The sequence below is a fragment of the Nomascus leucogenys genome, chromosome 11, assembly GCF_006542625.1.
Source record: "Nomascus leucogenys isolate Asia chromosome 11, Asia_NLE_v1, whole genome shotgun sequence".
Lineage (NCBI taxonomy): Eukaryota > Metazoa > Chordata > Mammalia > Primates > Hylobatidae > Nomascus > Nomascus leucogenys.
Genome location: NC_044391.1, coordinates 12,913,681 through 12,930,396, shown reverse-complemented (window position 1 = coordinate 12,930,396; position 16,716 = coordinate 12,913,681). Strand labels below are relative to the sequence as shown.

General features: G+C 34.9%; 1 protein-coding gene across 4 annotated transcripts in view; it reads left to right on the top strand.

Annotated features, from left to right (window-relative positions):
- Nucleotides 1-16,716, top strand: part of CACNA2D1 (calcium voltage-gated channel auxiliary subunit alpha2delta 1) — a 504,363-nt gene that overhangs the window by 96,435 nt on the left and 391,212 nt on the right. For 3 of the 4 annotated variants that reach the window (XM_030822006.1, XM_030822005.1, XM_030822008.1), the window contains exon 3: nucleotides 7,577-7,693. In XM_030822006.1, coding sequence (XP_030677866.1) covers nucleotides 7,577-7,693 — 117 coding nt within the window. Of the gene's footprint in view, nucleotides 1-186; nucleotides 244-7,576; nucleotides 7,694-16,716 lie in introns of those variants that run through there. The other variant, XM_030822007.1, reaches the window with a different exon arrangement.

Sequence of the window (16,716 nt, the reverse complement as noted above, 5' to 3'; positions counted from 1 at the left end):
TAATTATGTCTCAATTTGCCTTTGACTGTTTATTTTCCCATAACTCCTTGTATTACGCACATTCTGATCTCTTTCATCCCTTACTGAATCACGTTTCCTCCAAAATGTGGCTGTAGTTTCATTTATGTGACTGTTGCAGCCTATGTGATCTTAATTTCCTCTGAATTCTGACAGCACACATTTCTATATCTCTTCGTTGGAACAGCCATATTCTTCCTCACACTGATCATTACCTTATTTTGTGTATTTATTCTATTGTTGGAATTTAATTATTATATCGGCGTTGTATTTGTAGTCTATTATATAACTGTATAGCATCTTACTTAGCCATGTTTTTTTAGGTTTAAAATAAATATTGATTTTAAAATACAGGGAAGAAGTTGTTATAAATCATTATTCACATTCCCAGCAAAGCCTGACACAGAATCAGTATCCATTGACTAATTCTTGCAATTGGTATTGATTGTGCCGGGCACTGTGCTATGTATGCGCTGGTTATGTACCAGTGAACAAAACAGACAAAAATCTTTGTCTTCTTGAAATTTGCCTTCTGGTGAAGGGGAATAGAAAATACACAACAGACATCACACGTATATAATTTATATACGTGTGATGTTTGCATATGCTTAAAAGTAGCAAAATAGAAATATCAAGTCATAAAAAATTTCGAAGATAGTGTCCCAATTCAAAAAGCTAGGTTATAGGGAAAAGAAAAAAAAGGCCATAATTTACTTAGAGTGAAGATGCAGAGAATCAAAGTGATTTTTTTTTTTTTTTTTTTTTTTTTGAGACGGAGTCTCCTTCTGTTGCCCAGGCTGGAGCGCAGTGGCGCCATCTCGGCTCACTGCAACCTCCGCCTCCCAGGTTCACGCCATTCTCCTGCCTCAGACTCTCAAGTAGCTGGGACTACAGGCACCCGCCACCACGCCTGGCTAATTTTTTTTTGTATTTTTAGTAGGGACGGGGTTTCATCGTGTTAGCCAGGATGGTCTACCTCGTGATCCACCCGCCTCGGCCTCCCAAAGTGCTAGGATTACAGGCGTGAGCCAACCGCGCTCAAATGTACTTTGTAAAAATGACATTAGTACAGTGTCATGCATCTTGTAAAATGATTACCTCTAGTTTCATAAATGCACACACTAAGTTGAATTAATATATTTTAGCAGTTGGTGTTTGCATTAGTTCTTTACCCAGCAGCCTTAAACACAATTGACAGTATGCTAAAGGGTAAGACATTTTAAAAGCTTGACTTTTATTTAGTAGATTACATCATTTATTATTTTAATCAAAGGGAAGGAAGAGGTTGAAGAGATCAGGGACTAATTAGAAATGATTACATAATTTTTATGGCAAAACTCATTTTGTTAAAACTCAGCTAATTTTCATAGGAGAAAAGGAGGTTTTGTTTGTATTGTCTTTGTTATTGTTAAAGTACCTTCTAACATCAATTCAGATCTACAGTCACTAGTTACTCTTTAGCTTAGGTGAAGGAATCTTCCCATTTCTCAACATTTCTATGTGATGACCAGCTTAGATGATGAGGAGACTTATGATAAATAAAGGAAGAAGAGACTTACGATATATAAAAATACTACATTAGTATTTGTTTAGTTAAGGGAACTTTGATCCGTGAAAGTGACCAAGAAAGTACATTATATCATTCTTTCGTGTTAATACACCTTTTAGAAAGAAGGCATTCTTAGTTGCTAGGGAACAAGTAGTTCAAAAGCCCAAGGAATGCTTAATAAGGGAAAAGAAAAAAAGTATAACCCACAGACAAACCATCCCACGTTGAAAAATTCAACTAAAATTAAGTGAAATTGATTTTGTGGGTATCTGAAGCAGCAGAGGTAACAATGAATCTCTTTTCTTGCCTTCATTAGTATTGAAGATATTGAGTTTACTCCTGTTATCCAATAGAGAGTGGAATTAGAATGATGGTGGGAAATATAATGTAACACTTTCTTTTAATCCCACTTCTCATTATTTTGAGGTAGGATGATATTTATTTATCCAGTTTGTCTAGTTTTACACAATGTATGTATGTACGTATGTATGTATGTATGTATGTATGTTCATTTCGATATTTTTAGCTTTGCTGTTATCTTTCTTCTTAGAACCTCACCCAATTGTGAAGGTAATAATTGGTATCCTTGAACTAATTTCGTTATTTCCTGATGCCCAATGGAAATTGTATGTTGCTCACAATGGAGCTCATCTTTCATATTCATCAGAATTTAATGATAAATGAAATGAAAATGCAAACTTATAATAAGTAATGTTAATCACAACTTCAGACGTGGGGTTCTGTTAGAATTTTTCATTATTAGGAACAGTGAATCACTCAGAAAGTTTATTATTGACCTACTTATTAAAAAAAAATAGACTGGGTGCCATGGCTCACGCCTGTAATCCCAGCACTTTGGGAGGCTGAGGAAGGAGGATTGCTTGAGCCCGAGAGTTCAAGACCAGCCTGAACAACATAGTGAGATCCTATTAAAAAAAAAACCTAGCAAAATTAAGCAAACTCAGGAGGATCCTGGCTTTCAGCAAGAATTCAAGTTATTTAGAAAATAGTTTGGTCAGAGGAAGGGCAGTTCAGAGGCAAGGCAGCCTCAGAAGCTATTATTGTTGACTCTGCTTGGAGCTCTTCACAGCTAACTCATTATGTTAGTCTTCTATTGCTATGGTGACAGATGACTAAAAACTTACTGGTTTAAAACAATGCAGATTTATTATCTTACAATTCTGGAGATGAGAAGTCCTTTCTGTTGCTCATTTCTCCTTCCCTTGGTCTTCAAAGCCAGCAGTGTTGGCCTGATTTCTTCTCATGCTGCCATTTCTCAGGTTTACTCTTCCTTAGTCACATCTTCCTCGTCCATTTTTAAGGACCTTTGTGATTCCATTGGCTAACTCTGACTATCTAGGGTAATCTTTTAAGTCCAGCTGATTAGTAAATTTAATTCCATCTGCAAACTTAATTCCCTTTTGCTATGTAACAACATATTAACAGGTTCTGGGGATTAGGATATGGATGTTTGGGAAGCCATTATTCTGTCTATCATAACCACCACTTCTGCTGCTCAGTATATCTGAATACTGTTTTCCTCCCACTAGTCTCTTCAGTTCCACTTCTACTTAAACCTTTGATCCATGCTATTTCATCCAACTGTCATCTTGTGGTGAGAGCATCTGATTGGCTCAGTGCGTTATCTTTATTTATACAAGTCTTTTATATCTGGCTTGTTACATGCCATTGACTCAGAAGTTAACTTCTTGCAGGTCTAATATAAGTCCTGATACAATTGGTTAGAAGTCAAAGACAAGGCCATACATTAGAATATTTCTAGCCATGTGTAAGGGAGCTCCTATTTCATCAGGGACTGTCAAAGGGAAAACGTCCCTCAGAAAGATGGCTGTGGATATGGCAGAAATCTTGATTGCTTGTCCAAGACAATTTCCATGGAAGGAAAGTACAGGTGCAAGTATTGGGAGATGGGGTTGTCAAAATTTACGTACCTAAGATTTAATATGCATAAATTTGACTGTTTCTCTTTAGGGAACTTAACTTGCTTATGAGTTGCCATTCTCTTTCCTAGGAGAGTGAAAAATTAATCTCATCACTTGAAGGTTAGCCTCTTTCAGATCAAAATAGCCTTTTGTGGTCAACTAAGGATTTAGTAAGTTCTGACTTTTTCGATATTCTCTAATCTTCTTTACTTTATTTCTCCATGCCTGGGCGCAGGGAGAAACTTATATGACAAGATATCTGGTGTATTTGCTTGCTTTTGTTCTCTTGATATAGATAGTGAACTTGACTGCTACTTAGAACTTGGCCAATCTTCTCAACCTGCTTAGGGCCCCTCAGCTGTAGGTGGTTCCTTACCATTTTCCTTCAGCTAGGTGTCTGCTTCCTACTTTCCATCTCTCAGCCTCTGCATTAGAATTTCTTTGATCCTGCATGAAGCCTGTCTCCTAGCGGACATACTGACCCTTGTTCCTTTCTTGCTCATTTCAAAGGGCTTTCTTAAATTTCCATGTCCTGCTGAAGCCAAGGAAGATTTAGGGCATAGAATGGCGTTGAAGATTCACTTTGCCTAAATATGCCACATTACCATTCACCTTCCGCTGCTCTAGACATTGGTTTGCTCTTTTATGATGAAGTGTGATTCAGACTCTCTCCAGATATTCTAAAGCCTGAATCCCATTGTTCTCACTAATACAATGGTTAATTAAATGTATATTATAGATTTCTTAAAGTGAATAAATAATATAATGTATGTGAAACACCCAAAAGCGATATAGAGTAGCTGCCTAAATTGATTGCTAATAATGATCTAGCTGGGTGCAGTGGCATGCACCTGTAGTTCCAACTACTTGGAAGGCTGACATGGGAGGATCACCTGAGGCCAGGAGTGTCAGGATTGCCTCTGTGAATAACCATTGCACCCCAGCCTGGGCAATATAGTGTGACCTGCGTCTAAAAAACTTTTTTTTTAAAATAAAAAATTTAAAAAATTTTTAGGCCATCTAAAAGCTTGGAAGCCTATTTAGTTTTGAGTAAATATTTCTGGGGCATCTGTATTATGATTTCCAAGAGGTTTCTTTAGGAATTTTGTTAAGCAATTATATCATTGAGTAATATTATTTTTTAGATATTACATTCGAAGTTATTTTAAAATGTATAATTGTGATGATTATCTTGGAACTGTGGACTTAATTAGAGCAAAGTGACTTAGAACATATATTATGTTAACATAGCTGATTAGCATAATTAACATATGTTATGTTAATTAGAATAAAGATACTTAGAACATAGATTATGGTTTTTCTGGCTATCTCACAAACCATAATCTATGTTGTCATCACAGAGAAACTTGGTCTTTGAATATTACAATGAAAGTACATTAAAGCCAGCTGGTTAAGATTGTAGGAAAGAAAGAATGTACAGGTGACAAGTATTCTTTTTGTTAAGACTTATGTCAGGGTGGCAGCAGGAGAACTTCAACTGTAGGGAAACTAAAGCATATGAGTGTATCAGGAGGAAAAGCATCCTGTTTTGAAGTCTGTCTATATGCTACATTCTTTCTAGTAGAGAAAAAACGAAGGCCAGTATTGCACAGCATGTGAAGAGTTGACACGATTGAAATGTAACTCTGTCTGGTGCCAAAAACTCGTATTATTTCCACCATGCTGTTTTTCCTTCGAGAAAGAAATTGGATAAAATGGCAAAGCAGATAATTATTTACAAAACAGTAAACTGAAGAAGAGGAAAAGATACCTCAAGATGTGTTTGAAATATTAATATATGAAATATTGTAGAAATATGTCTTAGTGATGGAGTTAGAAATATACATGTATTATGAAAATGTATTGCGTGATCATAAAAATCCATATGAAACCTTCTATTCTGAAAATTATTTACTAAACATATATCAGGAGAGCTTTGCAATAGCTGTCATGACAACAAAGATGATTCTAGTCTTTGGAACCAGAAGCAAGAGCTAGTTTTTTTTGGCGAACAGTTATATAATTTTAATTTATTTTTATTACCAAAGAAAGCAATTCAATTGTGGTTTTATATATAAAATAATACAGCCAGATATTTACACTAGGGGTTCTAGACTTAAACTTCTTGACTTATTTCACATTTATTTATGAGTTACATCTTGTTTTTGTTAAGTATTTAAAAATTATCCTAAAAGGAAAATTTGAGAGAATATAAATTTATATATTTGAGAAGATACTTATATACTTGAAATAAATAGTTTCTGCTGATTTATAATCTATTTATTCCTTAAAGCACCAGGTAATTAATATGTCTGGTACATGCATGTAGAGACTTAATAAATGATATTACCTGTAGTATAGATTGCACATCTGAACTAATCTCCACCAACTATGAAGTATATTGTATTCCCTATACCACAGGAAGGAGGTTAGACTGCATAGAGAAATGAACAAGGTATTAATGGTACAATGCACACTACATTTCACACCAATTAGCTCTATTGGTTTTACTGCAAAGAACTACATATCCTGGATCAATTAAAGTGATGTTGAGGTTTATCTGTTTGTACTCAAATCAATTAATCAATGTTCCTAAATCTTATCTTAGTCTGAAATGAAAGAGAAAGCTTTGCATTGGATGAAGTTGTTCATGGATGATATGGGTCTTTAAAAAACAGAATTCAATAATCTGCCTCTTAACAGAAAGCATAAGCAATCCAGTAAAATGCAGGACTCCTGGATGAATCCGAATATGGAGATTTTATCACTAAATTAACGTGCCTTGAGTACTTTGAGTGAAAACCTACAAGTTCAAAGTTCACATGAGTACGGAAAAACCTCATAGTGTGAATAAGTCACTTTTAGGAGTAAAAATTGATTTAAATCTTTACAAAATATTAATTTTAATTTCAAATAAATTTTAATTTCAAATAAAAAACTATAAGTCCATGTAAAACTAATATGCTCTGTGGTCAGTAAATGTTAGTATGTATCTGTGTCCATTTGAAGCCAGTATTCACCAATGTTATCAGTGCGCAGCTGGGATCATACTGTAGAACCTGTTGATAGTAAAGCAGAATGCTGGAGTTGTGCCAGAAAAAAGCAGGGTTGAACTGATTCCTGTATGTGCCTGGATTCACTTCTCATAAGACAGTAAAAACCTGCCGGGTCCTGGCTTTCAAAGATGGTTTAGTCATGCATGTGCACCCCATCTGTTGGATGCATGAGGGATTTCCTTCTCATCTCAGCCCTCCAGCCACAAACACTGTGACTGCTTCCCCTCCAACCCCCCTTTCTTTAATTCTTCTTCTCCTGCTGAGAGTGTACAGGCTGTGTAAGACAGGTGCAGCTTATGCCACTCTGGGGAAATCCTTCCATAGACACTAAGGTGAGCGAGAAAGGTAGTCAAATTTTTCTTTTGGCACCTAGCTTAAATTCAGTATACTTTAATTCAGTGATTAAAAACTAACAGCAACATTTACTTTGATAATAAAAAATAAATACACCATTACAGTTCTAACCAAAACCTTAATGACCTTCATCTCTTCTATATGTGAACTGTCTCTAAAGCTCCTTTTGTTATCTAGATGAATATTAGCAGGGGCTTTATATGTATTCTCTCTCTCTCCATTCTGTAGCACATAACCCTTTCTCCTACCTTTGTTTTCCACACTCCTCCAGGTTTGACCTCCCATGCTCCACTTTGCCTTCTGTTGTCTAGGATGGCTACCCTTTCTCTTACGATGCCGATGACAGATAATACCCAGTTTCGAGACTGGAGAGTGCAGCATCAAGCCTCAAAATTGCATGTACAAACCATTGTGGTACAAGATGTTTTACAACCTGTTAACATAACCTGTATTTCGGCAAGCTGGTGATCCTAGAGCAAATTTATATTTACATATTTTTTCCTGACACACTCCAACTCCAAAAAGATCAAGATAAAGAAAGAACAGCGTGGTGTTTCTAATCAGTTGTTTATAGTTTTAAATACATTCTAATGGGAACTTGTAAGCCAAATAAGTAACTATTGTTCTTATTAGTTTTTTTTTTTTCTTTCACACAGATTTATGAGAAATATCAAGATTTGTATACTGTAGAACCAAATAATGCACGCCAGCTGGTAGAAATTGCAGCCAGGGATATTGAGAAACTTCTAAGCAACAGATCTAAAGCCCTGGTGGTGAGTTTAAATAGGATCTGCTCATTTTATTATTTTCCTTACTTATCTATTATTTAATTTTCATGCTCTATTGAGGGGTTTTGTTTGGTATACGTTCTTCTTAGTAACTGTGTTCATCTGATATGTTCATAAAAATGAGATATCATGGTTTAAATGCAAACCCCAAAATATTTCTAATTATGTTTATTTTATATTACTATTATATTTTAATAATGTATGCTTAATTGATTATATGTATATGTATCCATATGTACATCATGATACATAATAAATTAAATCCAGATGTACATCATGATACATAATAATAATTGAACATGTTTACACAACATAAAACCCAGAATATTATCATCCTCTTTAGTTGTATAGTCTCTTATTCCATCACCCTTCCTCTCTGCTAGAGGTGGCCAAAATGCTAGATATTCAAGTTACCATTTTTTTCTTTTTGAAAATAGTTTTCCCCCACAAAAATGCTTTGCTAAACAAGTTATTCTTTAGTTTGCTTACTTTTTAGCATTATGAAATTCATATTGCACTGTATGTAATCTTCAGCTACTTGGTTTCTCCATCCACATTATGTTTGTATGATTTATATGTATGTTTGCACTTAGATTTAGTTCATTTTATTCAGTTAAATATTATTTTATGAGGATGTATCTCAATTTCTTCATTTAGTCTCTGTAGGTGGGTAAATTATTATTTGGATTATTCCAGATGGATACTATTATGAATAGTGCTGCTGAATTTTCTTGAACAAGTCTCCTAGTACTTATGTGCAAGAATATCTGTAGGGTCAATACAGGAGAGTAGAATTGCTAGATTGTAGGGTATTCGCAGAGTCAGCTTTATAAAATATGACAATTGTTTTCCAAAATAATCATATCATTTCAGACCTTAACTAGTTATATATGAGCCCACATTGATACATATTCTGGCCGACATGTGGAAGTGTTACATTCTTAATTATAGGCAATCAAATGGGTGTAAATGGTACCTCTGCTTGTCACTAATGAGGGAGACATCTTGCTGTATATTCATTTACCTTTCTTGTTTCCTCTTCAGTGAAATTTTTTTGTACATTTAAAAAATTGATTTGTGGGTTATGTATTGCTGATGCTAATTCATTTTAGTTATATATGATGCAAACATCTTAATTTTAATGCAAAGTCAACTTTTCTTTTAATTATTAGTATTGTAGAGTGTTTTCTTTAAGAAATCCTTGCCTACCCTGAGGTTATACACATAATTTAATATATTTCAGTCTACGTGATTCTAAGCTTTGTCTTTTGCATTTATGTGTTTAGTCCACGTGCAAGTTATATGAGTATACAATTTTAGTCTGCATTTCAAATTATTTTTTCCAAGGAATTTTTCCAGGGCATTTATAGAATAGTTTGCCTTCCCCTAGTGAACTCCAGTTGTCCAGCTCAATATCTAGTAGGCTGCTGTGGTTTGGCTGTGTCCCCACCCGAATCTCATCTTGAATTGTAGCTCCCATAATTCCCATGTGTTGTGGGAGGGATGTGGTGGGAAGTAATTGAATCATGGGGGCAGGTCTTTCCCGTGCTGTTCCCGTGATAGTAAGTCTCATGAGATCTGATGGTTTTATAAAGAGGAATTCCCTTACACATGTTCTCTTGCCTGTCGCCATGTAAAATGTGACTTTGCTCCTCCTTTGCCTTCCGCCATGATTGTGAGGCCTTCCCAGCCATGTGGAAGTGTGAGTCAATTAAACCTCTTTCCTTTTTAAATTACCCAGTCTGGTTTATGTCTTCATTAGCCGTGTAAGAACAGACTAAATACATAGGCTAAGTCCCTCAGTATATTCTTCTTCAGAATAATCTTGAGTATTCTTAAACTTTTACCTTTTATCTAAATTTTAGATTCGGCATATAATTATCCAGGAAAATGTCTACTGGGATTTTGATTTGTATTATATTGACTCAGACCAAATTGAGAAGAATTGATATCTTTATTATATTTCGTCTTTCTATTTATAAATAGTAGCTCTTAGTTAGCAGTATTTTATACCATTTGATAAACTTTAAAAACTTTTTTCATAAACTTCTTATACATCTTTTGTTAGATATAATGCTGGAGCTTCAGTTTAGCTCCTCCTATTCTTTGTTTGTTTGTTTTTGAGACAGCGTCTCACTTCATTGCCTAGCCTGGAGTGCAGTGGCACAATCGCTGCTTACTGCAGCTTCGGCCTGCTGGGCTCAAGCATCCCTCCCACCTCAGCATTCCAAGTAGCTGGGACTACAGGCATGTACCACCACACCTGGCTATTTTTTAATTTTTTGTAGAGATGAGGTCTCCCTATGTTGCCCAGGCAAGGCTTTAACTACTGGGCTCAAGTGATCCTACTGCCTTGGCCTCCCAAACTGCTGGGATTACAGGCATGAGCCACTGCATCTCGCCTGGTTCCTCTTATTGTGTAGACTTCAGTACATTTATGGATATTTATCTCAATACAACTCTGAATTTCCTGTTTGCTTAATACTCATAGTTCAGATTTTTTTGTTTACTATGTTTTATAAATATCTTGACCCTCGAAAATTTTCTGTTCTTTCTTTCTTTATATTTCTTTATGTATTTCTGTGCTTTCTTTCTTTCTTTATATTATGCTTCTTCAAATATCCAAGATGTTGTTGTAGTGTAGCAGGTATGTTGGTTGGAATTTTTGTTATGCCATGTTGCTAGAGGTTGAAACGTAATTAAAAATAATAATTGAGATCAGATGCAGTGGCTCATGCCAGTAATCTCAGCACTTTGGGAGGCCAAGGTGGGAGCTGAGGTCAAGAGTTCAAGATCAGCCTGGCCAACATGGTGAAACCCCATCTCTACTAAAAATACAAAAATTAGCTGGGTGTGGTGGCAGGTGCCTGTAATCCCAGCTACTCCAGAGGCTGAGGCAGGGAGAATTGCTTGAACTCGGGAGGCAGAGGTTGCAGTGAGCCGAGACCATGCCACTGCACTCCAGCCTGAGGGAAAGAGCAAGACTCCGTCTCAAAAAAAATAAAAATAAGTAAATAAATAAATAAAAATAATAATTGAGTAATTCATAGGAAGATAAACTTTCATTATTGGAAAATTCAAAGCATTATTATCTTCAATTTTGGAGCGAGAATACCCTTTATTTATGTAAATGTTTGTAATAAAAACTTATCTAATTAAAATAAGGTGCTATCTACTGAAGTGATTAATATTCAGGTGACAGTGGAAAATGATTCGATTTATATTGATTTTATCAATCTACATTTTTCCTCTGGATGTAGGAAGCAGGTAATTTGGACATCATAGTCCCTTAAAAAAGGTTGTGGAATGAAATAGTGTGTCTTGCCTTAATTGGATTAAAATAGAATCCTATTGAGACTTTCTTTCTTATTTCTCATTTGGAATGGAAGCTCAAGACACCTAGTGCATTATTTGAGTCTTGTGAGGGATCAGTAGAATATCTTAAGCACATGATGACAGAATACTGAAGACACAATGGCTAATTAAGTGTAGAATAGTTCAATTTTGTTTCAGGGAGACAGATTCATGTTTGTTTTCAAACTAAATTCTTTGCTTAACTTCCTTGATTCCACAAAAATATAAAACATTATTTCAAAGGGAAATATTTTGAGGCTAATGAAAAAACATATGCTACATTGTATTGTAAATGAATGCAAGATGGCATTGTTAATTTGCTTCTATTTTAGTTGTAGGCTTATACTCAGGGAGACATCTGGATTAAAGGAGCTTTATTTCTTCTGGGTGGGACACTAATGTAATTTTATAGGTAAATATAGTGGAAAACATCATGAATATACAAATCTAAGGTAGATGATAAAATTTAATACCAGTTAGGCTTTATTGAGTGGTTACTAAGTAGCATCATCTAATTATTTCCCATAATAATACTATGGTAGAGACACCATTATTAGTCTCATTTTTCAGTGAAGAAACTGGGACTTTGAGAGTTCCTGAAACTTGCCCAAGGAAATATATCTAATAAGTAATGTTTGCCAGTGCTTCTTAAACTTTAATATGCATGCAGATCACCCGTGGCTCTTGTTAAAATGCAAATTTTTATTCAGTAGATCGGGACACAGATAGTACATTTCTTTTAAGCCACCAAGCATAAGGTAATGCTTATGCTCCTGGTACAAAGACTGTACTTTGAGCAGCAAGAATGTGAAATTCGAATGTGAATTTGAATGTGAAATTCAAATTCAGGTGTGTCTGGCTTCAAGATCTTCCTACTTATTACACAAATACATCCTTTGACCTAAAGAAGTGTATAATCATAACAATGAAGAAATGAGGCTAAGTAGTATTTTGTAAACTTCTATTCATCCATGCTGAATAAGCATTCGATGATCTAGATAATAGAATATTCTGGAAGGCTATTAATTTTTCAGTGAATCCTGTATCGATTAACCATTTTCAAAAGAGTGATTTAGTGAAAGAAAATATATGGTCTAAACAATTTTCATTTTTATTTGAGTTTGAAAAATTTTAAAACCTTTATTATTCTTCAGTAAACAGAAGATATCTTTGAAAATATAAATGTAAACATTGTGAGAGAAAAATAAATGTAACTGGTTGTTTTCTTATATGCCTACTAAAGAAATTACTTAACAGTCTTTGATAATTCAGGTTTTTGAAAAAAGGAAGTTCAAAACTGGAGGGTTTTTTGGTGAAATATTGCTTTTTAGTATCTGCAATAATTGTTATTGTGCATACATGAACACAGATTTTACGTATTTGAAGATTAAATTGTTAATCCTATCTTTTATAATCTTTTTGATTAAAAAGTCAATTTAACTTATTGCCTTATATGCTAGCTTGTTTTTGTTTATATGTTTGACTCTAAACTACTTATTGCAACTTTATTTTACACTCATTTATGCTTTTGTCTTTTGATCAGCTCCATCTACCAGCCTTAGGAAGAGCTGAAAGATAAAATGATATCAAAACATTTTAGTTGCTATCCCTATGATGGCAATTTTGCCTTTTTTTTGTGGTGGGTGGGGGCTTGTTACTATATAAAATCATGTTATGATTCTGATGACTCATATGTATTAGGCCCTTATAGAAACTCTGTGAAGTAGACACATTAAACATTTATACATTCTTATTTTATAAATGAGGAAATTCAGAAGACCAATGTTCTTATCCAAGACTGTGTAGATAGCATGAGGTAGTGGTAGAATTCAACTTTATGACTTCTGTCTAAAATCCAGTTTTTTTTCCCCTCTAAACCACATTCATAATTTCAACCATTTTATTTCCAAGATGTGTCTGCTAAATGACTTTTTTTCTGACATTTGCTACGTCTATATCTCAGGAACTGGCTCCCTGCAATGATTATATGACTAATATCATTGGATTATTCTTAAGCAATCTCAAACAATGTTTTGAAGCAAAACAGATATAATCATTTAACATTATTATGAACATACATTTCAGCTTGAACTAGGCTGAAATATCTGCAAGTGTTAATGAACAATTTACAGGAGAAAGCTTTTCAACAAAGCGATCCAACCTCCAGTGCGGCCTTCTGAGAGATGGAGGTAAATGAAATCAGTGGTCTGATTGTTCACCAACCAGCCCAGCCAAGGGGATCTGCTCAGTAAATGAAGGTCTCTAGGCATTTTGCTCAAAGAAAATAGGATCAAGGTTATAATAAATAAATTTTTCTGGTGACACTTTCCAATTATGGCATATTCTGTCTCCCTCTGGTTGTCCTGGTAACTTTAATTAAAGCTGCTCCAATCTATTTTGAAGCTTTAAATACTGTAATATACTCCAACTCTTAATTCAACCTTGATATTGAGCTTATGATTAGATAACAAAAAAGGAACATGACAAATGTTTTCAAGTGATTTTTAAAGTAGGTTTTGCTTTTGTTTTCCTGGAAGTACTAGATTATTGTTATTTAACCAAATAGTTTTTTTGTTTGTTTGTTTTTCTTTAACTCTTAGGCCAGTCATTCTATATCATTTCTATTTGTCAGCAGTGCCAGTAACATTTTATAAAAAGGCAGCTTTCTGGTCATTATCTCTAGGGATTTTAACTAAAAAATATGGAAAGAAACTCAAGAAAAATTAGATCCAAAGAAGTGAGAAGGGGATCCAGGAAGGAATTCTGAAATTCTTTAGAGACTCAAAGAAGAATACAAAATTCATTGTGTTTTGCTATTAGGGGTTATTGGTTTACTTTTGTGAGAATAGATTCAATAGAATATACTGGAACAGAATAATGACTGTAGTGTTAAGGAGTGATTGGAAAGTGAGACATTGGCAAGAAATTTGTCTGGATTTTCATGAAGTTTGGTAGGACAGTGAAGGAAAATGTGGAGTACTACTAAAGAATGTATTTCTTTCTTGTCTGTTTTTGAGACTAGAGGACATATAAGCATGCTTATAGCTAGAAAAGCAGAAATATATGAAATTTGAAAATAAGAAAAAATAGTCTGAACGTTGAAGGATGATTCCAGAAAAAGCAGACAGAGAGAGAGAAAATCGAGGTCATGCAATTTTCTTTGAAAAGACAGTGGAATCTTTCACTTGGACAGAAGGAATATTATTAGATATAAATAAAGACAGTTTTGTAGGTATAGAAAATTTAAAAGTCACAATGGGTGACCACTTTTCTCTTGGCCAAGTAGAAGGGGATATTATATGTAAAGATTGAAGGGGCTGTGAGAGTCTTGGGGACTTGTTGAAGATTTGGGAGAGCAAAGTAAGAAAAGGTGAAAGGAGTCTATTATGGGTAAGTAAAATGACTGAGGAATAAAATCTGGGGCCTTCCTAACACTGAGAAGAATCAGAAAATATAAAACACCCTCATGTTCTAAAAATGAGGTCTAAGCTACATATGAATTTCAAAGAGCTTTCTGAAAACTCTGTGTGTTTATTTACATGGATGTGCATATTTTGACCATTAATCCAGAATCTATCTGGAGGGTATAAATTATCCAGGTTAAAGAGAACAGGAGAAAAATCCCTTTGAAAGAGGTATAAAATATTGTGCCATTTGCTTTCTCCCAGGAGAAAAGTATGCTTACCCTTCTCTGTAATCTTAGTGTAAATGTCTTTGAGAAGATTTCTTAGAGGGCTAATACATTTCCCTTTGAGTCTGAGTGGTGAAGGGATTAGGTAATCCACTAATTGTTTTGCAAAATTGAGATTACTTTTATTTATTTGGATTTGATACATGCCTGTGGATGTTACAAGGGAAGTGCTGAGGCTCGACATGTTTACCCAGTGACAAGGCAATGAGACACGGCATCAAAGGGCACAAACTTACATACAAAACCAGGCAGTGAGGTGGAGCTGGTCTCAGATAGGACCCAACGGGGCTTCCTGACAGGAACAAAACTAGTTTAGCAGAAAGAGGGTAGAAATATACTGTCAAATGGGAGCTGAGGGGCTGGGCTTTAAATGACCCTCAGAAGCATGACATTGCAATTGAATGTCCTGGGTACCTCCAAACAACTAGGAAAGTATTTCAACAAGGGAACAAGTCAGTGTTGAACATCTGTCAGCCCCAGAGTAACAACACGTAATTATAGTCAAGAAAAGCCATCCATTGCCAACTTTCTCATAGTGCCATTGCTGAAATCACCGTGTTTGAGCTGCTAAGAAGTATCAAGATTAAATCAGGAGGAAAAACTCAGAGTGGACATAGACCTCTACCACATTCTCCATCTGAAGTTTCTTGGTCTGAAGCAGTACTAACCTGGTAATGGGATTTTAAATGAATTTTACATTAAGCTTAGACATTTGATTTTTATTCCAGACTGGATATTTTAATTGATTAACTGAGACTACTTTTAGCGATAACATTTTTATATACAATGGTGAATGGAAAAATTAGGGAACCTGAAAGGCATAATGTTGTGTTCAAATATGATTAATAGACAAACCAACAAAAGGGTGATTTAAACAAAGTGTGGATTTATTTTCCCTCCTGTAATAAGATATACGTAGGTAGGTAACTCAAGAGATTTGCAGAAATCCCACTCTGTTACTCCTCTGTCTATCTCACTGGGCAACCTTTGGCTGCAAGGGGGATAAGAAATGTAGTTTTAGCTAGGCCATTGCTTCTCTGAACAAAATTGGGCGAACTCTCAATTACAATGTATATCCCACCAGTTGATGTCTATGTTAAGACTTTTTCAGGATTTAATGTGAGTTTTATGGAAGATGGTCTAGAGAAAATTCATTTTAAAGAAGCAGAGGAGAGGAAAGGAAACATTGTTTTCTGTTGGCATTTTTTATATGGAGCCCTACCTTTCAATGTAACAGTTATATTCATAATCAAATCAGCTTTCTCTAACACGGCTTGGCGTAATACGAAGAGTAGAAAACTGCAATTACTTTTGCACCAACTTAATAGAATGAAAAGACTGCTGAATCCATCTAGGATTGAGGATCGGCAAAGCAAACTTTGTAAACATCAAGGATATTTGAGAATAGTCAACAGTAGTAGTTGAAGTATTTGAAACCAGGAATCATGTTAGATAGGATCTGATAATGGTCAAGAAATAAGAGTTCAAGTGAGTAGACATTTTTATGTGGATAAAGTGTAAGTTTATAAGGAACAGTGGAGAAACAAGAAGTTGTGGTAAAGGACAGAAATTTAAGAAGTTAAGTGTTCTGGGTAAAAACAAGGTAGAGGCATGAGTCAATGAGCTGGTTACTTAGATGGAGAAGAGTGAAAGTTTTTGGAGTTTTACTAGTAAGGGGCAAATTAATCACTAGCATTTATTCACTGTCTGCTATGGTCCAGATACTTTGCTAGGCACTTTCCATATATTTCTAACACTATTTCTGTTCTGCAAAGTACATATAGTTGTTTTCACTATACACATGGGAGAATGAAAGCCTGGAGAAGTTCAATAATTTGCCCAAGCTTACACAGCTAGCAAAGAATTCAAACCCAGTTGTGTATACAGTAAGTTCTCACTTAACATCATTGCTGGGTTTTTGGAAACTGCACCTTTAAATGACACGCTATATAACAAACCCAAT